This window comes from Myotis nattereri (genome assembly GCF_964212035.1).
Source record: "Myotis nattereri genome assembly, chromosome: 7".
In the NCBI taxonomy this organism is placed as follows: Eukaryota; Metazoa; Chordata; class Mammalia; order Chiroptera; family Vespertilionidae; genus Myotis; species Myotis nattereri.
The window spans coordinates 45,373,464-45,394,718 of record NC_138082.1 but is presented as its reverse complement, the minus strand read 5'-3'; the positions used below and the strand labels follow the sequence as shown (position 1 = coordinate 45,394,718).

Here is a 21,255-nt window from a genome sequence, read left to right as displayed (position 1 = left end):
GATATAACTTCACACAAGTAAAAATCTCTCATTCTCCCATGCGAGTCTTAGGAAGCTCTTTTTCTCAAGATAACATAAGATCCCCTCTTCTGCTAGCAACAGAGAAATTCTGCCCATCCAATTCTCCAATGACAGCGTCAGTCATGCAGCTCCTTCCCTGTTTTTATATTTCACAACATCTTTAAAATCTGAGTGACAAATGTAGGCTAATTGTGCCTAAACTGGCCGTTGTTTTCATCGCTGAAAACTAATTTTTAAAAAGTGTGATCGTTCTCAAAAAGCTACCAGGTTGTAAAGATGATACAGACTTGGCTGTGTATTGATAACTTGCAACTTGATGTTGAATGATGATTTATTATACAATTTATCTACTTTTCTTGGCAAAGAAATACAGACGTTGTCAAAACATAAGCCAGCATTTTCCAGGTTCTAGGAAAGAAGCAATAGTCCATTAGTAAAGGAGAGGATCTTGCATCAAAAAGGCATCTCATCCTTCCACAGGCTGCCTTGTCCAAAGTGTGTCTGGACAAATTCCTGGTGTCAACTGTCTTCCTGTTTTGTAATCGTGGTGTTCTCTTGTGTGGCCATAGGTTCGTGTGACTGTGTTTCCCTCCAAGACGGCAGCTCAGCACTCGGGAGTTCCTTGGTGGATCATCCTTGTGGCCATTCTTGCTGGGATTTTGATGCTTGCTCTATTAGTTCTTTTATTATGGAAGGTAAGTGATACCTGGCATTTGAATTTCGTGATTATAAACTTTATTTCTTGTTTTTAAAAAAGTGAGTTCACACTAGTAGTGTGTGTGAATATGTAAATTATTATATAATTTCTTTTCATTGATTCCTCTTCCCTTCCCAACATTTTATTATGAAACTTTAACAGCAAACTTGAAATTTTACAATAAATACCTGTACATCTATCTAATACTTTGTGTTTAAAGATATATTATTTATACAGTATAAGAAGTTTCTTAGAGGTATAAATTTTGGTGTTTTTCACATATAAGTCAGCATCTTTGGCAAGTAACAATTTTTAAAATATTACTACTTTATCATTTTCTTCATCTATGATCAGATGATTTTCTAAATCTAAGCCAAATTTTTGGGTAGCACATTAATTTGAATCTGTATTCCTCATTTCAACTGCAAAGTAATGTTCATGGCTGCAGTTGGGGTTTCTTATCATTATAGCCAGGTTGGGATTATGAAATTAATGAATAACTCCATCTCAAGGGGGTCATGATAGCCTACATCAGACATGAGGAAGATTGGGTTCAACATGGTGTTCTTCATTAGAATTGGTCCTGCAAGTAAAATGTAATGTCTTTTCCCTGCTTCCTACTAATAAGTAGTTTACATTACCAGGAAGTGGGTGTGAGATGGATGAAAATTTTGTTGCCAGAGATTATAACCTATAGATTTTGGATTTATTCTTAGTAATGGAGGTCCACAGTCGCTTATCAAATTGCAAAAAAAAAAAAAAAAAACCCCACCTGAAAACTGAAAGTTTGTAGTGATTTATTTGGCAGCAACACTTGACATGATGTGAAGAGGAGAGGCTATTGATAATCTTTAGCCCTTATGCATTCATTTCACTGCAGAAATATTTATGTATTTGTTACAGTGGCATGTATGCAGAATATTGCTTATTTATTTATTTATTTTAATATATTTTTATTGATTTCAGAGAGGAAGAGGGAGAGAGAGATAGAAATATCAATCAGAAAGAATCATTGATTAGCTTCCTCCTACATGCCCCACACTGGGGATCGAGCCTGCATCCCTAGGCATGTGCTCTGACCGGGAATCAAACCATAACCTCCTGGTTCATAAGTTGACACTCAACCATTGAGCAGTGGGTTGAGAGTTGAGAAATCCAAGCTTTATAATCTTGGGCAAATCATTTCACCTCCTTGGGATACTGGGTTGCCTTAGCTGTTAATAAGTGGGTTAGATTAGATGATCTCATTGGTTCTTTTTTTTTTTTTGTAAGTTCTAAAGTATTCCAACTTGCAAGTGAACTCTAAATATCTACAACCCTTGCATGAAAGTCATTTTTATAATTTTACAGATACTCTTCTTTTTGAAACTCAACTGTTCGTTTTTATAAGTTTAAAGTCATAGAATTTTAGGGCCAGAAAGGACTTTAGTTCAGTGTGCTTTAAGTTGGATTTTGCACATCCACGAAGGTGCCACAACTAAGTAGGTGAGGCTAAGCCCCGCATCCCCCTGAATTGTATCTGCTTTAAATATCGGGGTTCTACAGAGGATTTTTTTTGGAGGTAAGAGAGGAAAGTCCTCCGGGCTGTTCCAGTCGCCTTCATTTTGCAAATTAAGATGCTCATGCCCATGGATATTACATAGGTCGCCAAGTTGGAGACAGGACTGGGCTCTTGGTCCCTAAGTTTATTAGGGGTGTTCACTGAGGTATTTAGTCACAAATAAATATCAAGATACATTGTCCAAATCAGCACTGCCCAGTAAAACTTTCTGTCATAGTGGAATTGTTCTGAGGCTGTACTATCCAATATGGCAGCCACTAGTCACATGTGGCTGTTGAGCTCTTGGAATATGGCTAGTGCAACCGAGGTATTGACTTTTAAATTTAATTTAATTTAAATCTGAATAGCAATGGGTAGTCAGTTGGTAGCTACCATATTGTACAAAGCAGATCTGAAGTTTTACCTTCATGAGTTGCCAGACTTAGAAACAGAATTTTTAAGAAGGGCAGAGATTTATTCGACCAAGTTGTATTTCAGAGGGCAGATCCATGGCCTTATGAACTAGATTAAAGTAAATAGAGAAAATCCTCATTGTTGAATGGAGGAAATTATAGTAGAAAATGGAATTATATTTTAATAGTCATTTAGAGTACCTAATCTTACATGGTGGCCCAGAATTTGGGAAACTGACTGTAATCATTCTTTCATGATGGTTTATTTGAATTTATATTCTGATTCACCCCACAAATTCAGAGGCCTCAAATAGATGGCATTTTTACTTGAAAAGCAGAAAAATACAGTCTCTCTCTGTTTTATTTGGATTTGTGCTATCTACCTATTTTAAGGTCCATATTTTTCTGTAAGAAAAAAACCACCCAAACCTAAAATCAGATATGCATGTATTTTCCTTTTTAGGATGATTTTTGTCTTCGTGATTTCTGTTACAAATAGAAAAATCAACTAGCTGACTAATGTCATCCATATACATGTTTGACCAGAGACCCACGGTAACAGAGTTGGGTTGATTGCTGTCCGAAAGTAACACAGTGCAGTGGCTGTTCACTTTTGGTTGATCCATTAGTGTGGTCTCTTTGTAAACGAACTATGAATAGAAAACAGGTTAAAATCTGAGATTTTCTTTTGTCTAGTTCTTCACAGAACTGCGAAACTGACCAAATACCTTGCTTCCTTGTAGTGTGGTTTCTTCAAGAGAAATAAGAAAGATCATTATGATGCCACATATCACAAGGCTGAGATCCATGCTCAGCCATCTGATAAAGAAAGGCTTACTTCTGATGCATAGTAGTGATCTACTTCTGTAATTGGTAATTGTTCAATGTTTTTTAATTGCTAGCTGTGGGACCTGCTATGGTTGTGGTGGCTAACTTTCAGAGCAACAGCTTGCTATGTGTGTCCCATTAACAGATGTTTCCAAATGTCCACACTGGCTTGCCCTGCTTGGAATGGTTTTGTTTATGTCACTTGAAAGCTATTTTGTTTTGTTTTAAATGCACAGAGTCCTTTGTTGCAGGTGAGTTGTTTTGTGTTGTGGTTAAACATCACCCATAGCAATGAAGAAACTGAAATCTGTATACACACAGAAAGAGGCTTCGTAGCCCAGTCTGCCACATAGTGTGCATTTAGTATGCAGCATCCCATGGAATTTCGAAGGTGCATGAGAAATCATCCGCGATTTCTTGTCCATTTTGGAATTTCCTACCGACGGACGCTTGTATTGACTGCCTAATTAACCTTTTGCATGTTGGAAACGTGGTGTTTCTCTGGGTGAGAGGACTTTCTCACTGTCATCTTTTGCATCTCCTTGCTATAAAGATGGGGGGAGGTTTGGAATGCTTTTATTGTTGCTCAGAAATTGTTCTATGCTAGCTAAGCATGCACCTTCCTTTCCTGCATATCTACCTCAGGTCAAAGACCATTGCAGCAAACTGTGACTATTGGCATGATGGACATTACGGCCAATTTCAGAAGGCAGTTCTTTACCAAAGTGTCACCTTCAATATCCAAATTTTAGTATAAAAATGCTCTGGACAGTTTTTATTTCAATGGACTTTGACCTTGTTTCATATTCTTGAGATTCGATTACACCTTGGGATTCGATTGATTTTAAGTTCATGTTTTGTTTCTCTTATTTGTAAACCCATGGAAACAGGAATTGGTGATGATTCCTTTTTCCATTCCTGTGGGCGTGAGAGGATAGAATTACTCCGACAGTCCCTTTCCATGGCACTGTCACAGTGAATCCCAGCATCTCCCTTTAACTATTGCATATCACCCTTGCTTTCCTTCTTTGTTTAAATGGGGCAAGAGCACATTTTGTAATAGGTAGATCTTTTGGCTTTTTTTGCACAGAATAAAGGAGTCCATGTTGAAATGGCCTTAGAACTAAACTTCTTGGCCCATTATTCCTGTTTATTCAGTGGTAACTGTATATGTAATTTTATTTTGCCCCATGACAGTCTGATAACATAAATTAATTCAATATTAACATTCTGTTCCTGTTGGGTTCATGTAATAAACAAATTAATCAACCATTCCAAGTATCTTCCTCATCCTATTAACTGCATTTTTAAATTGAAAACATCCTTTTTTTTTAAAAAAAAAAGGCACATATATTTCACTCATTTAAAATATTCAATTTGATTGTTAAATATCTAGATATGTTCTCAAGAAAAACCTACTTGGAATCATATTGAATATTTTTTAAATGAATAAAATATACATTCATTAAAAAAGAACAATTAGGCAGCGTCTGAAATTCAGTCTGGTGATACTTTCCTTCAGCTCTCTGGTGGTACCTGATTGATTTTATTGCAGGACAGAGTTACTCCCCGATTTACTAATGAAACCGCTTATTGGGACGCACAGCACCAAGCCCGGCTGCGTGATTCTCCTTCCAGCTGGGGATGTGTCCCGCAGCCTCGGGCGAGAGAAGACTCTTATACTGACCCATTCAAACACTGACATGTCCAAACTGTAACTTGTGAAATATCTGTGACCTGAGTTTCATTTCGTTAGTGGAAGAGGGGCATGAAATAACCTTTGGTTTATGGCCTCTTTGTTCAAAATGATGTTCTTCTAATCTAAAAGTTAGCTCTTTCACAGATAGTATTGGGATTATAAAAAATGGGAGCACTGTTGCATAAACTTAAATTTCAGTAAGGAGAGAGCTCACATTGTTTCCAAATGTAAAAACAATATGGAAAAAGAGACTTTCCTAGCAGCTTTACAACTATTTTTCTCTTCCATTTGTCCCCACTGGCTGTTAACACCTTCAGCCGATTAGTTTCTTCTGAAAAGAAAACCGTGTCTTTTTTCCTTAGCCCAGAGGTAGGCCGATCTGAACAGAAAGCTTAGATATTCCCGGCTAGTGCACTTGCTTTCCTTGGGATTACTAAACGTGCTTCTGTTTATCTTTCCCTCTTCTCCAGTGTGGATTCTTCAAACGCTCTAGGTACGATGAAAGCATTCCCCGATACCAAGCTGTAAAGATCCCGAAAGAAGAGCGAGAGATCAGAGATGAAAAATACAACGATCGCCCGGAGACAAAGCAGTGGATCACCAGGTGGAGTGGAAATGAAAGCTGCTCCTAGGGGCCAGAGGCGCGTCACCGCCCCCGACTGCTTTTGTATTCCCCAGCTCAGAAATTCAAATGGTTTAAAAGCCCGGTCCCTGACTATTGAGTTCAAACAGACTGCACCATAGTACGAACCGACAGTTTTAACTGCTGTGGACATTGTTACGTAGCCTACGGCTCCTGTTTTGCACAGCCAAATGTAAGACTGTTGGAATGGATTTTTCTTTAACTGCCTTACTTTAACTTTCCGGGTTGCCTTTGTTTTTGGTGTGGCTGACTCACACGTGCCGGGGAAGGCCCCGCCCAGTTGCGCTCATCTGACATCCTCCCGCTAGTGTACCTGGAAGAAGGCGCCCGTGGTCACCGTCGGTGCTGCCTCTGCAAGCATTCTTCCCAATGGGACTGGAGAACCTGCAAGTTAACTGTCCCCCATCACAAGACAATGCCGTGGGGGTAGCTGTGTTTCCATTTAAAGTGCTATCTTAAATTAAATGTGCAATAGAAGGTGATGTTGCCATCCTGCCATCTTTTTCCATTTCCCAGATGTGTGAATACCTGTTCACACCAAAGACATCCAGGTTTCCTTCTCCCTTTTCACTAAAACACACAGGCGCAACTGACTTGAATGCTAGTTATCCTTATTTGTATATGGTATTTATTTTTTCTTTTTTACAAACCATTTTGTTATTGACTAACGGGCCAAAGATTCTCCAGTTTGTCCTGCAGGTTGGAGTAAGCAATCAGAATTAGAACATGGGAGGTCATTGGTTTGATCTAAAGTATTTACTGCAAAAAGAAAATAATGCTTTATAAATGTACCAGAGAGTTGTTATAATTTACAGATAAGTTATTAAAACATCTTCCTTCATGACATCCCTTACCTTGACCCCCTCCCTCCAAACCCAAAAGGTTTGTTTAAGAAATAGGATTAACCATTAGAAGTTTAATTCTGAACAGACAATGGATATTTTTGAGTTTGGAGCCCTGTGTGACAATTCTGAATTTTATGCTATAACTTTCAGGAACTCTTGGAAAAAAAGGGGGTTTATTTCTTGACCTTTCACTGCTGTATATACAGGACTTGAAAGAAATGGTGAGTGCCTATGGTGGATCCAATCCGATCCAGTGGAAGACTACTGAATACCCGATACCAAAAGTCAGATTAGAACATCATGGCTTTTACGTTTTAAATATTATTGGAATCATGTCATGTGAGTCAGAGTTCTATTTTTTTGCTGTGTTTCCTCCCCTATGTATATTCCCCAAATTATTTTAGGACTACTCTAACAAGGACTTTAACTTGTTTTTTAAGTGTAAAAGTGGAGGAAGGGAGGAAGACATTATTCTTCTATACATTCAATAGAGATTGAATAGATATGAAAGCCAGATTTTAAAAAATGACTGTGCTTCAAGGTGTTAAGTTATATGGGGAGCCAGAGCAAACCAGGTGCTAATTTGTTTGGATGTAATGTAAGCTGTGTCTCATTCTTTTAACAAAATACAGCTATGTACCATTGTTGCTTTGGAGTTTTAATTTTCTTTCCTTTTTGGAAATCTTATACCCTTAAGATACTAAGAACATTACTCTAGTTGTACTTTAGAAATTTCATTCACAAATACTGTTTTCCAAATGATATTTTGTTTACAAAAATTTCTTGAGAACAGGTCATAACAGTGTTTAAAATCTCAGTTTCTTGCTTAGGTAACTTGGAACCCAATGTACTTCATAGGTTGCTAAGAAGCTGATATTTTGAACGTGTGTATAGGCCCTTGTTATAAAGACGAATGTCCTTGGGAAGGGGTGGGGAGGTGGGTGCAAGGGTGGCTCAACAACAAAGAAACAAGAATGTGGTGGTCTTTACGTTTATAGTTGTGAAAAATGTCATCTCAAGTCAAGTCACTGGTCTATTCTCATTTGATACATTTTATACTAACTAGCATTGTAAAATTATTTCATGATTAGAAAAACCTGTGGATATTTGTACAAAAGTATGAAATAAATTTTTTTATGAAAGTGTTCATTACTTAGTAACACGGCATTGTATATGTGAAACAAACTCTAAAATTATAAGTAACCTGAATTGCTTTTTTTACTTCATTAAGCCCAACTAAAGTTTTTGATGTTTTCATTTATTCTGAGTGCCCCATATAATCTCAGATCAGCAGAAGCTATTAGTGTGCCCCCACAAATGCGATTGAGCGTTGTCCCCCCGCTTGGCTTTACTGTTCAGTTGATACTCAAAAGAAAATGATCTTAAAGATGGTTTATTCAAGACATCTACACATTGGGAAATGTCTTGCATTGATTCATCTGCTTCAAAGGTTATGCCTGTGAAGGAAAAGGTATTATTCAGCAATGATGCTATGGCATGAAAAATCAGAGTTCTTATGGCTAAGTTGCTTTCTTAGAACACCTTTTGGATGTGAGAGCAGTCCAGCTGTGACATGTATCATTAAACTGAACACCAAGGACTGATTTAGCAGAGTTGAATGGTCAGGAAAAAAATTTACCGAAGGATTTTATTTAGATTGAAGTGGTTTTATGAAACTTCTCTAGCTGGGTTATCACAATTTAATAAATGAAAATAAAGCATATAGCCCTGGCCAGTGGCTGGTGTGGCCCAGTTGGTTGGGCATCATCCTGTGCACTGAAAGGTTGCCGGTTTGGTTCCCAGTCAGGGCACATGAGCAGGTGGTGGGTCCCTGATAGAGGGTGTTCATGTTGCTCTCAGATCCATGTTTCTCTCCCTCTCCCTTCCTTTCTCTAAAAAATCAATTAAAAAAATTTTTTTAAAAAGAGTCCTCAAACAATGCTGATTAACACAATTAAAAAATCATTAAAAAATAAAGCATGTAATAGTGCCCAGACAATACAGCATGCCCTACCTATCCTGAATAAATTTCCAATCTAAAATGTGTTATCTGTCCAGTATTTTCCATTATACTTAGTATTATACAGTAAATGTTAGCCTTCTTAATGCTTTGAAGATCAAACAGGTGTTACCACGTAGTTTTTAATGAAGGGCCAGAGGCTGTGAACCTTTTTTTAGCCACAGTCCCATGGATATATCCAGATTAAATCTCTGTAATAATGTGTAACCATTAAAGATGTCCGTAGCTGTGGTCTGGCTAGGGCTCTGGCATAAATGACCCGGGCTGGAGGTCATGGCAGTGCTGTATATGGCTCCTGGGACTCCAGCTCTTTCTCTCCCTCTTGGACGGGAGCATACAGGAATGCCTAGCCGTAGTAATGGTATTGCTAGTATAGGGCTATCCTTGGGTCCAGTTGCAAACATTGACACTTTGTTGGTTGCAGAGCACTTGCTATTATCTTACATATGAGTCATGCACAGTCATGGCTTATGTTGTGTCCTTGTGGTTGAGAATATTCTAGAATGTAGGGTAGATGTAGGTGGGGAATGCTTTTAATTGTCCAGACTTGGGAAGTAAGCATAAGATTGAACATTCTATCCTAAATGGAAACATCTAAACGAGAAACTGATCTCTAGTACACAGCCCACAAAAAGACAGCGTGGGAAGACAGACGGGGTGGTGAGGTTGTTTTGTTTTAAAGGAGGGAAAGAAGGAAATGCTGTGGGTGGCTGGGTTCCACATACGGACCCTGAGGAAACTGAATGTGGAAAAGTTATTTGATCAGCTCGTAGCGTAAAGTAAATGATTAAAGGCAGTTCCTCGAATCAAAGGAGAGGGTCCAACTGAGGGGAAGGCAAGGTTCAATGAGATGAGGAAAGTGAACTTGAGAATGATTTCAAAGGAGTGGCTATTGCAAAGAAGCTAGTAGGCGTCTGTTCTGGGAGTTAGTGATGGTTAAATGGCAAGTGAGTATTCCTTGTTCCTCAAAAAACAGGTTTTGTTAACTCAGAAAGGCATCCTATCCAGCTGTTAAGATATGTGGGAGTGGTGTGTACTAGTGGCTGGAGCCAGAGGTGTTGCCAACAGACCCACCTAGGAGGAAAGTTATAAAGGGAATTCAAGATTATATCCTCTGATGAAGGATAAGTGAATTGTAAACACAAATCTGAGTAAGAAAACTGTTCCAGCACAGTGCAGGGGTGGGCAGGTGCCCACCAAGGGCAAGCTAACCAGGTAATGGTTGATTACACTGGAGTGAAGGAGTCAAGATTTTTGCAGCAGTCAGCAAGTTTAAATGCCTCAATCTTCTCTTCGCCTTTGCCCTGGAGCCATTCCTCAGTCAGGCTGCCTGTGCCAGGGTCACTGAAATGGGCAGAGGCAGACCTGTTGGAGGTCGGATAAAACTTCTCGCACACTGTTCTGGAACATCCACAGGGACCAGCAGATAAATATTTAATTCCTCAATAACCAGCAGATTTGAGTTTTCTGTGAAGATCCTGTCATTGTGAGATGGAGACAGACATGGTTCAATCATTTTCCCTCCAATGTCCAAGGATGTTATTCGGCTCTGGGGATACACATACAAAAAAGACACTGGCTCTGACCTTTTAGAGCAGTGGTTCTCAACCTTGGCTGCACATTAAAATCACCTGGGAATCTTTTTAAAATCCTAATTTCTGGGCCTCATCCTCTGGAAAGTCTGTTTCTTTGTTACTAATGTTGTGGCCCCACCCCATAACAAACAGACTTTCCGGAGGATGAGGCCCAGGAATCAGGATTTTAAAAAGATTCCCAGGTGATTCTAATGTACAGCCAAGGTTGAGAACCACTGTTTTTAGAGGAAGCTCATATTTAAAACAACAGATGATACTGACAAACAGGTGGATGCAATTTATGTAAGTAGCAGAATTCAAAATCGTGTACTATGATGCCCATTGTTGACAGATAAAGTCAGTACCTGATCTTACGTGGGTGGAGCTTGTCTTTGGGACCAACACCAATCCCAGAAAAACTGGAGTAGTCATTCTGAACCTGGGCTGCACACTTGAACACCTCAAGAACATTTTTTAAAATCCCAGTGCCCAGACTACATGTCTGACTGACTATCAGAACCTCTGAGGGTGGGACCCAGGTGTCAGTGCTGTTTAAGGCTCCCCAAGTGACTCTTAAACTACAGCCAAGTTTGAGAACTGCTTCAGCGGTGTCAGATGGCCTGAATATTTATCGAGAGGGCTCTGCCCACTGTGGGAGTGCCCCATTTCTGCTTGCGGTGCCTCTACACTAGTAAGGAGCTGAGACGGTAGAGGTGTATTTGCCATAAGGCTCAAGTCATGCTATCTGGATATAAATTAGCTTCCCCTCTTGGAATATAGTCCTGGTGAGTGACTGACACATCGTACCCCCGTTTCCTCTATAACATAGGATTAATAATAGTACCCATCTCATAGGGCCTTGTAAGGAGTAAATGAGAAGATCTGGTAGTGTTCATTAAATGTTAGCTATTTTTTTTTCTTTTTTTTTATATTTTTTTATTGATTAAGATATTACATATGTGTACCCTCTACCCCCCCCCCCCCGCTCATCCCCTCACCCCCCCCCCGTTGTCCGTGTCCATTGGTTAGTCCTATATGCTTGCATATAAGTCCTTTGGTTGATCCTTCCCCCTTGCTCCCACCCTCCCCTACCTTCCCTCCAAGGCCCGACAGTCCAATCAAAGCCTCTCCGTCTCTGGATCAGTCCTTGTTCATCAGTTTATGTTGTTCATTATATTCCACAAATAAGTGAGATCTTGTGGTATTTATCCGCTCTCCAGTTCCATCGATGCTGTGGCAAATGGTAAGAGTTCCTTTTTCTTCTTCCTCTTCTTAAAGAATACCTTTCAGCATTTCATATAATGCTGGTTTGGTGGTGATGAATTCCTTTAGCTTTTTCTTATCCGTGAAGCTCTTTATCTGACCTTCCATTCTGAATGATAGCTTTGCTGGATAAAGTAATCTTGGTTGCAGGTTCTTGCTATTCATCTCTTTGAATATTTCTTGCCACTCTCTTCTGGCCTGCATGGTTTCTGTTGAGAAATCAGCTGACAGTCGGATGGGTACTCCCTTGTAGGTAACTGACTGTCTTTCTCTTGCTGCTTTTAAGATTCTCTCTTTATCTTTTGCTCTTGGCATTTTAATGATGATGTGTCTTGGTGTGGTCCTCTTTGGATTCCTTTTGTTTGGGGTTCTCTGCGCTTCCTGGACTTGTAAGTCCATTTCTTTCACCAGGTGGGGGAAGTTTTCTGTCATTATTTCTTCAAAAAGGTTTTCAATATCTTGCCCTCTCTCTCCTTCTGGTACCCCTATAATTCTGATGTTGGTATGCTTGAAGTTGTCCCAGAGGTTCCTTACACTATCTTCATATTTTTTGAATCTCTTTTCTTTTTTCTTTTTCGGTTGGGTATTTTTTGTTTCTTTGTATTTCAAATCTTTGACTTGATTCTTGGGATCCTCTTGTCTGCTGTTGGATCTCTGTAAATTATTCTTTATTTCAGTCAGTGTATGCTTAATTTCTAGTTGGTCCTTTTTCATGTCCTCCATGGTCTCCCTATACTCCTTGAGGGATTCATTAAATTTATCAGCGGTTTCCATAAAATTCTTGACAAACCTTATAAACGTAGCCTTGAACTCTATATCCAGTCGTCTGCCCTCCTCCGTTTCTGCCAATTGTGACCTGTTTCTTTGTCTCCGCATTTTGGCTGCTTCCCTGTGTTGATAGAGTGGCCCTGCGTGCCAGGTGTCCTGTAGGGCCCAGTGGCTCAGCCTCCCCAGTTACCTGGGGTGGACACTCTTGGTGCACTCTTGGTGCCTTGGTTGTTGTAGGATCACTGGGAGGAATTGACCTCCAGGCCAATTGGCTGTGGGAAGCAGCTGTGTCTGAAGTGGTCCCCCTCTGACCACTGGGTACAGTGGCTCCTGGATCTAAGGAGGTGCTAATTCAGCCCCTGCCTGAGGCCACACAGCCGGAGCCACGGAGAGGTTCAGCTGTGAAGCAATGCAAGCCGCTGCGGGGCCTTGGGCCTTCTCTTGGAAGTTCCGGGTCTGCTTGGCTGGGCTGTAGTTAGGTACATTCACATGCAAAAGCCTCTGCTGCAGCCTGGTTGGGGCGGGGTCTCAGGGAGTCAAAAGGGCGGAGAAAGAAGCTATGGCTGATTCTCTGCGCCCGGAGTCGCGCGTCTCAGTGTCCCGGTAACGGCTGCAAGCACCTCTGAGGGAAATCCGCCCTCAAGTTCGCCCGCTGCCGCCTGACAGAGCAGCCTCTCCCTGTATGAGTCCTGGGTCCCCAGAGACTTCCCAGAACCGGAGTTCAGAGCAGTCAGGAGCTTGTGATTCAAAAAGACAGCCGCGTCCTCAGGTGCCACCCCCTTTCCGCGCGCGCGAGCCGCCGCCGTACCTCTGCACTCAGCCTCCGCAGCTCCTCTGGCTCTCAGCGTGCTTTTCTTTTCTTCTAGTTGTAGAAATTACACTCAGCCAGCCTTCCTGTTGTTCTGGACGATGTTTGCTCCGTCCTTTGGGATATTTCTCAATTGTTGTGGGAGGCGACTATTTCCCGGTGTTTATCTATGTCGCCATCTTAGTTTCTCCTGTTAGCTATTTTTTAAAAATACATTTTTACTGATTTTAGATAGGAAGGGAGAGGGAGAGAGATAGAAACATCAATGATCGGCTGCCTCCTGCATGCCCTCAACCCAAACATGACCGGGAATTGAACCATGACCTCCTGGTTCATAGGATGATGCTCAACCACTAAGCCACACCGGCCAGGCTAAATGTTAGCTATTTTTATAGTCTGGTTTTACTTCCTCATTTCACAGATGGGTAAACACAGTTTAAGTTGTCACTTGAACCTTCTGTCTGTCTCCTCACTCTTCAAAGTCTATCATGACTTATCAGAGGCTGTGAGAGCTACAATCTGCAAGGCTAACTGCCCTTAACTAACTAAACAAACAAACAGACAAAAAAGAGATCCTAACTCTTAAATTTAAACTTCTTACCAATATAGGCCATTTTGTACAAGACTGACCTTTTTTCTGTGTTTAAACTCCATCGCAGTACTTACTGCAGGGACCATCTGCAGGTTTGGGTTGGGGTCGGAGCACACAGAGTCAGTGTATAGGCATCTTGAGGTTGCTATGTACTGATTCTTGATTAAAAAGGAAAAGAAATGTAAGTATATAAAGCAGATTCTTTTTTTTTTTTGAACCCTTTCTCAGTTCTTTACACACATGATAAAGTCTCCTGTTTCCTTCAGTGGGAGGGCAGCCTGCAGTTTCATCACTTATATCTTTGCTGCTGTGCAGAAGAGGGAATGCTGCTCACAGAGCCATCTTGTGCTTGAGATACATCATGTGTGTTAGACCAAAGTTGTCACTGGAAGAGCAGAGTACAAAACCTCCCATTTCTCTTCAACAAAACTCCCTTTTTTTGTTAAAGGCAAAAAAAAAAAAAGCATTTCCCCTAAGATTGGTGAGCTGTCTGATTCCAGGTGTCCTCAAATTGCTGCTGGAGCTGCAGTTCTAGGGCATTTACCTAACCCAAGAAGCCACCGCTGGTTAGGAAGTCAGAATCAACAGAGTGGTTGAGAGCAGTCCTCCTCACACTTTAACATGCCCATGAATCACCTGGGATCTCGTTAAGATGCAGGTTTTGATGCAGGAAGCCTGGGATACTGCCTGAGAGTCTACATTTCCAACAAGCTCCAGGTGCTGTGATATTGCTGGCCCATGGATTACATTTTAGGTAGCAAGGATCTTTGGAGTCAGTCTTTGTTCAAGTCCCTGCTCTGCCACTTTCAACTTGGGTGACCTTAGGCAAGTTTACTAACCCTTCATTGTTTAACTTCCTCATCTGTAAAGTGTTATAGGGATAACTAGGATTATAACCTAGGTTTCCAGCCAAAAGATACCATCTTCTCCTTTCTCTAGAACTTCCAATCCCCTAATATCCTCAAACATAATAAAGAGCTACCAGGGCACATTTTATAATCTTTGTTATATCTGAGCATATAGCTTGCACTGTCTTGCCAGGATAGTCTTAGACTACTGCTATGGGCCATGCTTTCAAGATAACTGCCCTGCTGGAAACAAAAACCCCATTACAGTGAACACTGTCACAACAGAATGGGGAACAATATGTCAGTTCTAGTAAGTGACTCACAGATGTTGGTTGGTCATAGTCACGTCTCTAAATCAGCAACAAAACAAAAAGATTGAGATAAGGTTCAGGCTTACTTTAAGAGTGAAGTGTTTGCAATCTGACATTTCTCAGGTATCAACTATCCAGTTTTTCTTTGCCAGTTCCCATCACAAGCAATCCAGATACTCCTCCCAGCCCTAGCTGGTTTGGCTCAGTGGATAGATCGTTGGCCTGTGGACTGAAGGGCTCCAGGTTCGATTCTGGTCAAGGGCATGTGTGTACCAGTTGCAGGCTCCTCCCTGGCCCAATTAGTCTTGCACCCACCTGACTCCATACATAGTTATTACAATATTATTGATTATATTCTCTGAACTGTACTTTACATGTCTGTGACTATTTTGTAACTGCCAATTTATATTTCTTAATCCCTTCATCTTTTTCATCCCACCCACCTCCTATCTGGCAATCATCAGCTTGTTCTCTGTATCCGAGTTTGTTTTTGTTTTGTTTGTTCATTTATTTTGGGTTTTTTTTTTACATTCCACATATAAGTGAAATCATATGGTATTTGTCTTTTTCTATCTGACTTATTTCACTTAGCATAATACTCTCTAGGTTCATCCATGTTGTCATAAATGGTAAGATTTCTTTATTTTTTATGGTCAAGCAATATTCCATTGTATGTATATATATATCACATCCTTATCCATTCGTCTTTTGATTAGAGCATTTAATCCATTTACATTTAAAATAATCATTGATATGATATTTTTATTGTTTTTGTAGTTCTTCTCTGTTCCTTTCTTCTCCTGTTCTCTTCTCTTATATGTTGATGATTTTCTATACTCTTATGTTTGTAATCTGTCCTCTTTATTTCTTGTATGTCTCTTATAGATTTTTGGTATGTGGTTACCATGTGCTTCATATATACCAAGCTATGCTTATTGCAGTCTATTTTAAATTGCTGGTTGCTTAAGTTTGAACACATTCTAAAATCACTATTATTTTTAACTTACACCCTCCACATTTATGTTTTGTCATTATTTTTTACTTCTTTTATGTATAGTGTGAGTGTCTTCTGATGATCAGAGAAGAGTTAACTGGTGGTGGCCTCTTGATTCCTTTGGATTGCAGCTAACAAGTATTTTCCTTCACCTCAATTTCCAGTGACTGCCTCAGAGATCCCTGGGTGGGTCATTATTCTAGAAGTTAAGAGCACACTTCAGTCTATTTTGAATACTTGTAATCCCCTGAATTAAATCCCTTCATGCCAATAATATTTAGAGCGGTCTCTATTTTGAGCATTGAAACCTGACTAATATAGCCACTTACTCAAAGAAAATGCTAAAAGATCTAGGAGATTAAAAGAGAAAACCGGTAGAGAGGAGGTAGCTGTCTTCTTCCAGCTAATGCTAGATCCAGAACACTTTTATTGCTTTTAAGATCAACTTGACTCTCAAGATACATGTCCAATAAATTCACATAAAGGTGAATCTTTTTTTTTTTTTCTAAATCTCCAAGAGAGGGTGGAAACATGTAAGTACATCACCTGACTCAAAAAGGAAACAATCAGGAAATAAAAATAGAGGGAAATATGAAAAGTAATCAAGTTTGAGAAAATACCATATTTCATAGACTGAATGTGTTAATTAAATCCCCGTAATGAATTTGCAAAAATGAAAAAATCTCTTAGAAATTTGTAACTATACAACAATATAAGAAAATATATTCACAGTCTGTAGAACATGGAAATAGACAGTGAGTGTGTGGTGTTTTTACCTGCCCAGCATCCCTTCTTTGGGTAAAAGGATCTGCTGCATACTTTGGGGAACCTTTCCTAACTCAGTCCATGAGTGTGTGTGTGTGTGTGTGTGTGTGTGTGTGTGTGTATCATGTGTCCTCACATGTTTCCAGGAGTGTAAACATGGCTCAAACATGCCCAATCAGAGTCAGTCTGGTGCTTTTCTTGAACGATAAGGGAGGTCTCATTCCTAAGGTTTTGCCCATCTAGGGCTACTCTGCTCTCTCTGTCGTTTTGAGGAAAGAGTCAGCCTTGTGAAGCCAACACTAAGGACAGCAGAACTGAAATATGGGGAGGAAAAGAGAGGAGGAGGAGGAGGAGGGCCAGAGGCACTCTGATGCTTTGAATCCACACTGTACCTGAGGAATTTTTTGGGACACGAGACAAAATAGTCTCTTTTTATTTAAGGAGGTTTGAAATGGGTTTCCTATACTTGAGTCTGCAAGAGTCCTGCCTAATATAAAGCAAAATCTGTCAACCCCATCTCATCTCTGAAAGGATCGTCAAGAGAAGACACATATTTGGCTTTATGAACTTCCTGTTGTTAGATGGTTTTCCTATGGGTTTCCCCCACCTTTCCCCTCAGCTTCATCTGTATGCTGCCTCCTGCTAAACAAATATTGCAAATTATGTGGGGATTTTCCCAATTTCCTGCCTAGATTTGGGCCCTGGTCTCATTTACTTTAACACGCATGTTCTCTCCACTTGGCTACACAGCCTCAGCATTCTCCTCTGGAAAACGATTTCACTGGCTAGTGCCTGTCCCACAGAAGGTGTTCAATAAGAGAAATAGCCCTAATCATTGGAGAGGGTGAGCGACTTAGTGAAGATTACATAGTTAGAAAGTGGAGGAGCCTTGATTCCAGCTCAACTCTGCCCACATCAATTCCACACATTTCTTAAACATGCTGATAAAGCCTCCTAGTCAGATGCATGTCCCTCCTCCCATCTACGCAACCCTTCCAGTCCCTCAAGACCTTCCTCAGGCATTTAACCTCTGCCTCTTCATTACAGCCAGTTGGCTTCATGGATTCCTCATTGCCCACATTTAGACTACTCAGACTTTTCCATTGTCAAATCCATAAATAAACCCATGCAGCTCCATAACCCTTTCCAAGGACTATTTACAGTTGTCATCTTTACTTCCTCATCACTGTGCTCATGAAATCACATATTCCAAAGCCACCAACAACCGTTCTATTGTTAAGTCTAAAGCTTTCTTTTCCGGATTCATTTTATGTCACTGCTAAAGCATATGTAACAGTATCAAATGCCCCCTCATTTTTGAAAGCCCTCCTTCCTTGGCTTCTATGATTGGTCATTCCTTAAGTATTGTTGCTGTGGGGGCTTGTCTCTGGCTTCTTACCCTCCACAGGTGATCTCAACTCCAATTACCATTTGCATTAGAGACAGCTCTCTCCTCTCTCTCTCTCTCTCTCTCTCTCTCTCTCTCTCTTTCTCTCTTAAAAAATTAACTCGTTATTGTTGAACATTTTCTCTTTTTACCATGATAATACAAATGTTAGCTGGACAAATAAACCACTCAGTATAAAACCCCTCAGTATAAAACCCCTCTTTCTACTTTTGTTTCACCTCGGCATAGCCATGTGGCATTAGTTGCATGGAAATGTTTGGAACAGGCAAAGGGAAGTCAGATGTTATAGGCTGCAGTACTGTGTTCCTTGTTATGCTATTCAAAACATCTAATAACACCATCCTCTGTGATACCTTGGAAGGTGACTGTAATCCAGCCAAGGAGAAAGGGTAGAAAAAGACTCAGGTACTGATGTCTGTTGACTGCGTCTTCCTGCTTTTAGCACAGTCCTGTGAAGGCGATGAGCTCAAGCAAGAGGTATCCATTTGGAGGCAAAGATGGAAGGTAACAGAGCTCTGAAAAGGAGGATGTTTTCTACTTGCTACCTAAAATCTTAACCCAACAACCTAATGTGGGTCTTATAGGGTTAAACAAAGCCATGGAGCCTAGCCCTGGCCGGTGTTCTCAGTGGTTAGAGCATCTGCCTGCCCACCAAAGGGTCTTGGTCTCAATTCCCAGTCAAGGGTGTATAGTAGGTTCAGGGCCTGTGTGAGAGGCAACCAAACCATGTGTGTCTCTCACATCAATCTGTCTCTCTCCCCACCTCCACTCTCTCTTAAAACATACACACACACACAACCCAATGGAAAATATAGCCTTGGGTGGGATTAACAACAACAAAAAGCCATGGAGCCTCTTTACTCTAGATAGGAACAGTGAAACCATACTCATCACATCTAATACACATATCAATTCTAAGATGCAAGATTTTTTATGAACTAGTAAGAAATAAAAATTTCCGGGGACCCTTTCCCCCTCCCTACATGGGAGTCCATTCTGTGGGACTCTTCCCCCTTCCCACGTGGGAGTCTGTACTTGTTCTTTAATAAATTTCCACCTTTGCTGTTAAAAAAAAAAAAAGAAATAAAAATTTCCAATGACATAATGCTTTCTTATTCCTTAGAATTTTATTTTGTTAAGAGCTCATAGATATGTTTACACAGATTTTAATGATATGATTCCTTGTGCATATTGTTGGGGCCCAAGACAGGTCCTCTAAAACATCCCACACTGGCATATTGATTACTGTTGTTAAAGGAAAAACCACAAGCCCAAAGTGGCATCACTTGTGCTAGAGCCGTGATACCAAACCTAGATTTAATACCTGACTTAACTGCAGTTTCAACCTTCACCAGAAATGTAATCTTAAATCGCAGTCTGGAATTTTCTGGTCAACACCAATGAGATAACGGTGGTCGGCAAACTCATTAGTCAACAGCCAAATATCAACAGTACAATGATTGAAATTTCTTTTGAGAGCCAAATTTTTTTAAACTATATAGGTAGGTACATTGTTGTTAACTTAATTAGGGTACTCCTAAGGCTTAGGAAGAGCCACACTCTAGGGGCCAAAGAGCCGCATGTGGCTCGCGAGCCACAGTTTGCCGACCACGGAGATAACCTATCATCTGGGCTGTCTCTATTCCCCACAGAAAGAGGAGGCAATATGCATGATAAGAAAAACAAAACAAAACCTTTGCCATTCCCTTCCTCCAACAGAAGATGTCCTGGTCTAAAAATAGTCATAGAGATAATTCTGAGAAATGTGTCATCAAGAGATTTCATCGTTGTGCAAACGTCATTGGATGCACGTACACAAACCTAGATGGTATAGTCTATTGCTTTTAGGCTACAAAACCTGTATAGCATGTTACTGTACAAAACAACACGAGATTATATCAAGCCCAAGATAAAATGATGGCATCAAGAGATGCAGTAAACATGAGATGTATGAGGTTGTGCAGGTAGAACATGGCATACTGTTTTACAGCAAACTTTTTTCCTAAATAGAAGAGTGGACTCTAATGATAAAAAGTTTAGTATAGCCCGGCCGGTGTGGCCCAGTGGTTGAGCTTGACCTATGAACGAGGAGGTCGAAGTTCAATTCCCAGTCAGAGCACATGCCCAGGTTGTGGGCTCAAGCCCCAGTGTGGGGCATGCAGGAGGCAGCCAATCAATGATTCTCCCTCATCATTGATGTTTCTATCTCTCTATCCCTCTCCCTTCTTCTCTGAAATCAATAAAAATATATATTTTTAAAAAGTTTAGTATAATAAATATATAAACCAGTAACAGTCACTTATTATCATCAAGTATTAGGCACTATCCATAATTGTATGTGATAGACTTTTATATGACTGGAAGTGCAGCAGGTTTATTTATACCAGCATCACACAAGTATGTGAACAGTGTATTGCTCTAGTCTATGACGTTACTAGGTATTAGGCAATAGGAATTTTTCAGCTCCATTATAGTCTTATGGGAGCATTGCTGGCCGTTGACTGAAACATCCTTCTGCAGTGCATGACTGTAAACCTTTCTTTTGCTAACTCCCATGCCATACACTAGTCTTCCTCTGAAAACCTTCATTTATTACCCTTTGGAGCACGCTTCTTGTGCTAGGCGGGATGTTGCCTGATTCAGGAATCACTTGACATAGCTAATTAGATCTCCACATTTACTCACTTGAATTTTGTTCTTTAACATGCTGAATTATGAGTGAATGAAAGCCAACAAGTTTAGGGATTTTTTTGTTTTGTTTTGTTCTTTAGAAGAGGGATGGTTGGTTTTCTGAGGATCATGGTGGGAAGGGTCACACTGACACCTTTTCTCTTAGGGCCTCTGAAGGTGCTAATCTGAGGGGCCTTTGCTGACCTCCTCAGTAAATAGCTTCCATATCGTGCCCACTTCCCCCCCCCCCACTCCCCCCCTACTCCCCCCCCCCCACAGAGCTATTGCTCTGTCTTATTATCTTTATAGCTTAGCACTCTCTGACGTAATCTACATATTTATTTATTACTTGTTGCTTCCCCTCAGAAGCACCAGGAGAGCAGGGACCTGGAAATCGTGCTCCACATGCTACGTCCAGCACATAGCATTTCCAGAGACACTTAACGAATGAATGAACCCCAGAAGGGGCAGCTAGGAACTCAAGAACAAATGACATGGAAGAAATAAAGGGAAATTGAAGATGAAATAGACATGTGCACCTCCCCACC

At 40.5% G+C, this 21,255-nt stretch overlaps 1 protein-coding gene across 3 annotated transcripts in view; it reads left to right on the top strand.

Annotated features, from left to right (window-relative positions):
* ITGA6 (integrin subunit alpha 6) overlaps nt 1-7,833 on the top strand; it is a 71,263-nt gene extending 63,430 nt beyond the window's left edge. The window contains exons 24-26 of one of the 3 annotated variants that reach the window (XM_081095511.1): nt 591-716; nt 3,415-3,544; nt 5,669-7,833. In XM_081095511.1, coding sequence (XP_080951637.1) covers nt 591-716; nt 3,415-3,522 — 234 coding nt within the window. In that variant the 3' untranslated portion in view covers nt 3,523-3,544; nt 5,669-7,833. The remainder of the gene's footprint in view (nt 1-590; nt 717-3,414; nt 3,545-5,668) is intronic. The other 2 variants (XM_081095510.1, XM_081095512.1) reach the window with 2 other exon arrangements.
* Nucleotides 7,834-21,255: the final 13,422 nt, after the last annotated feature.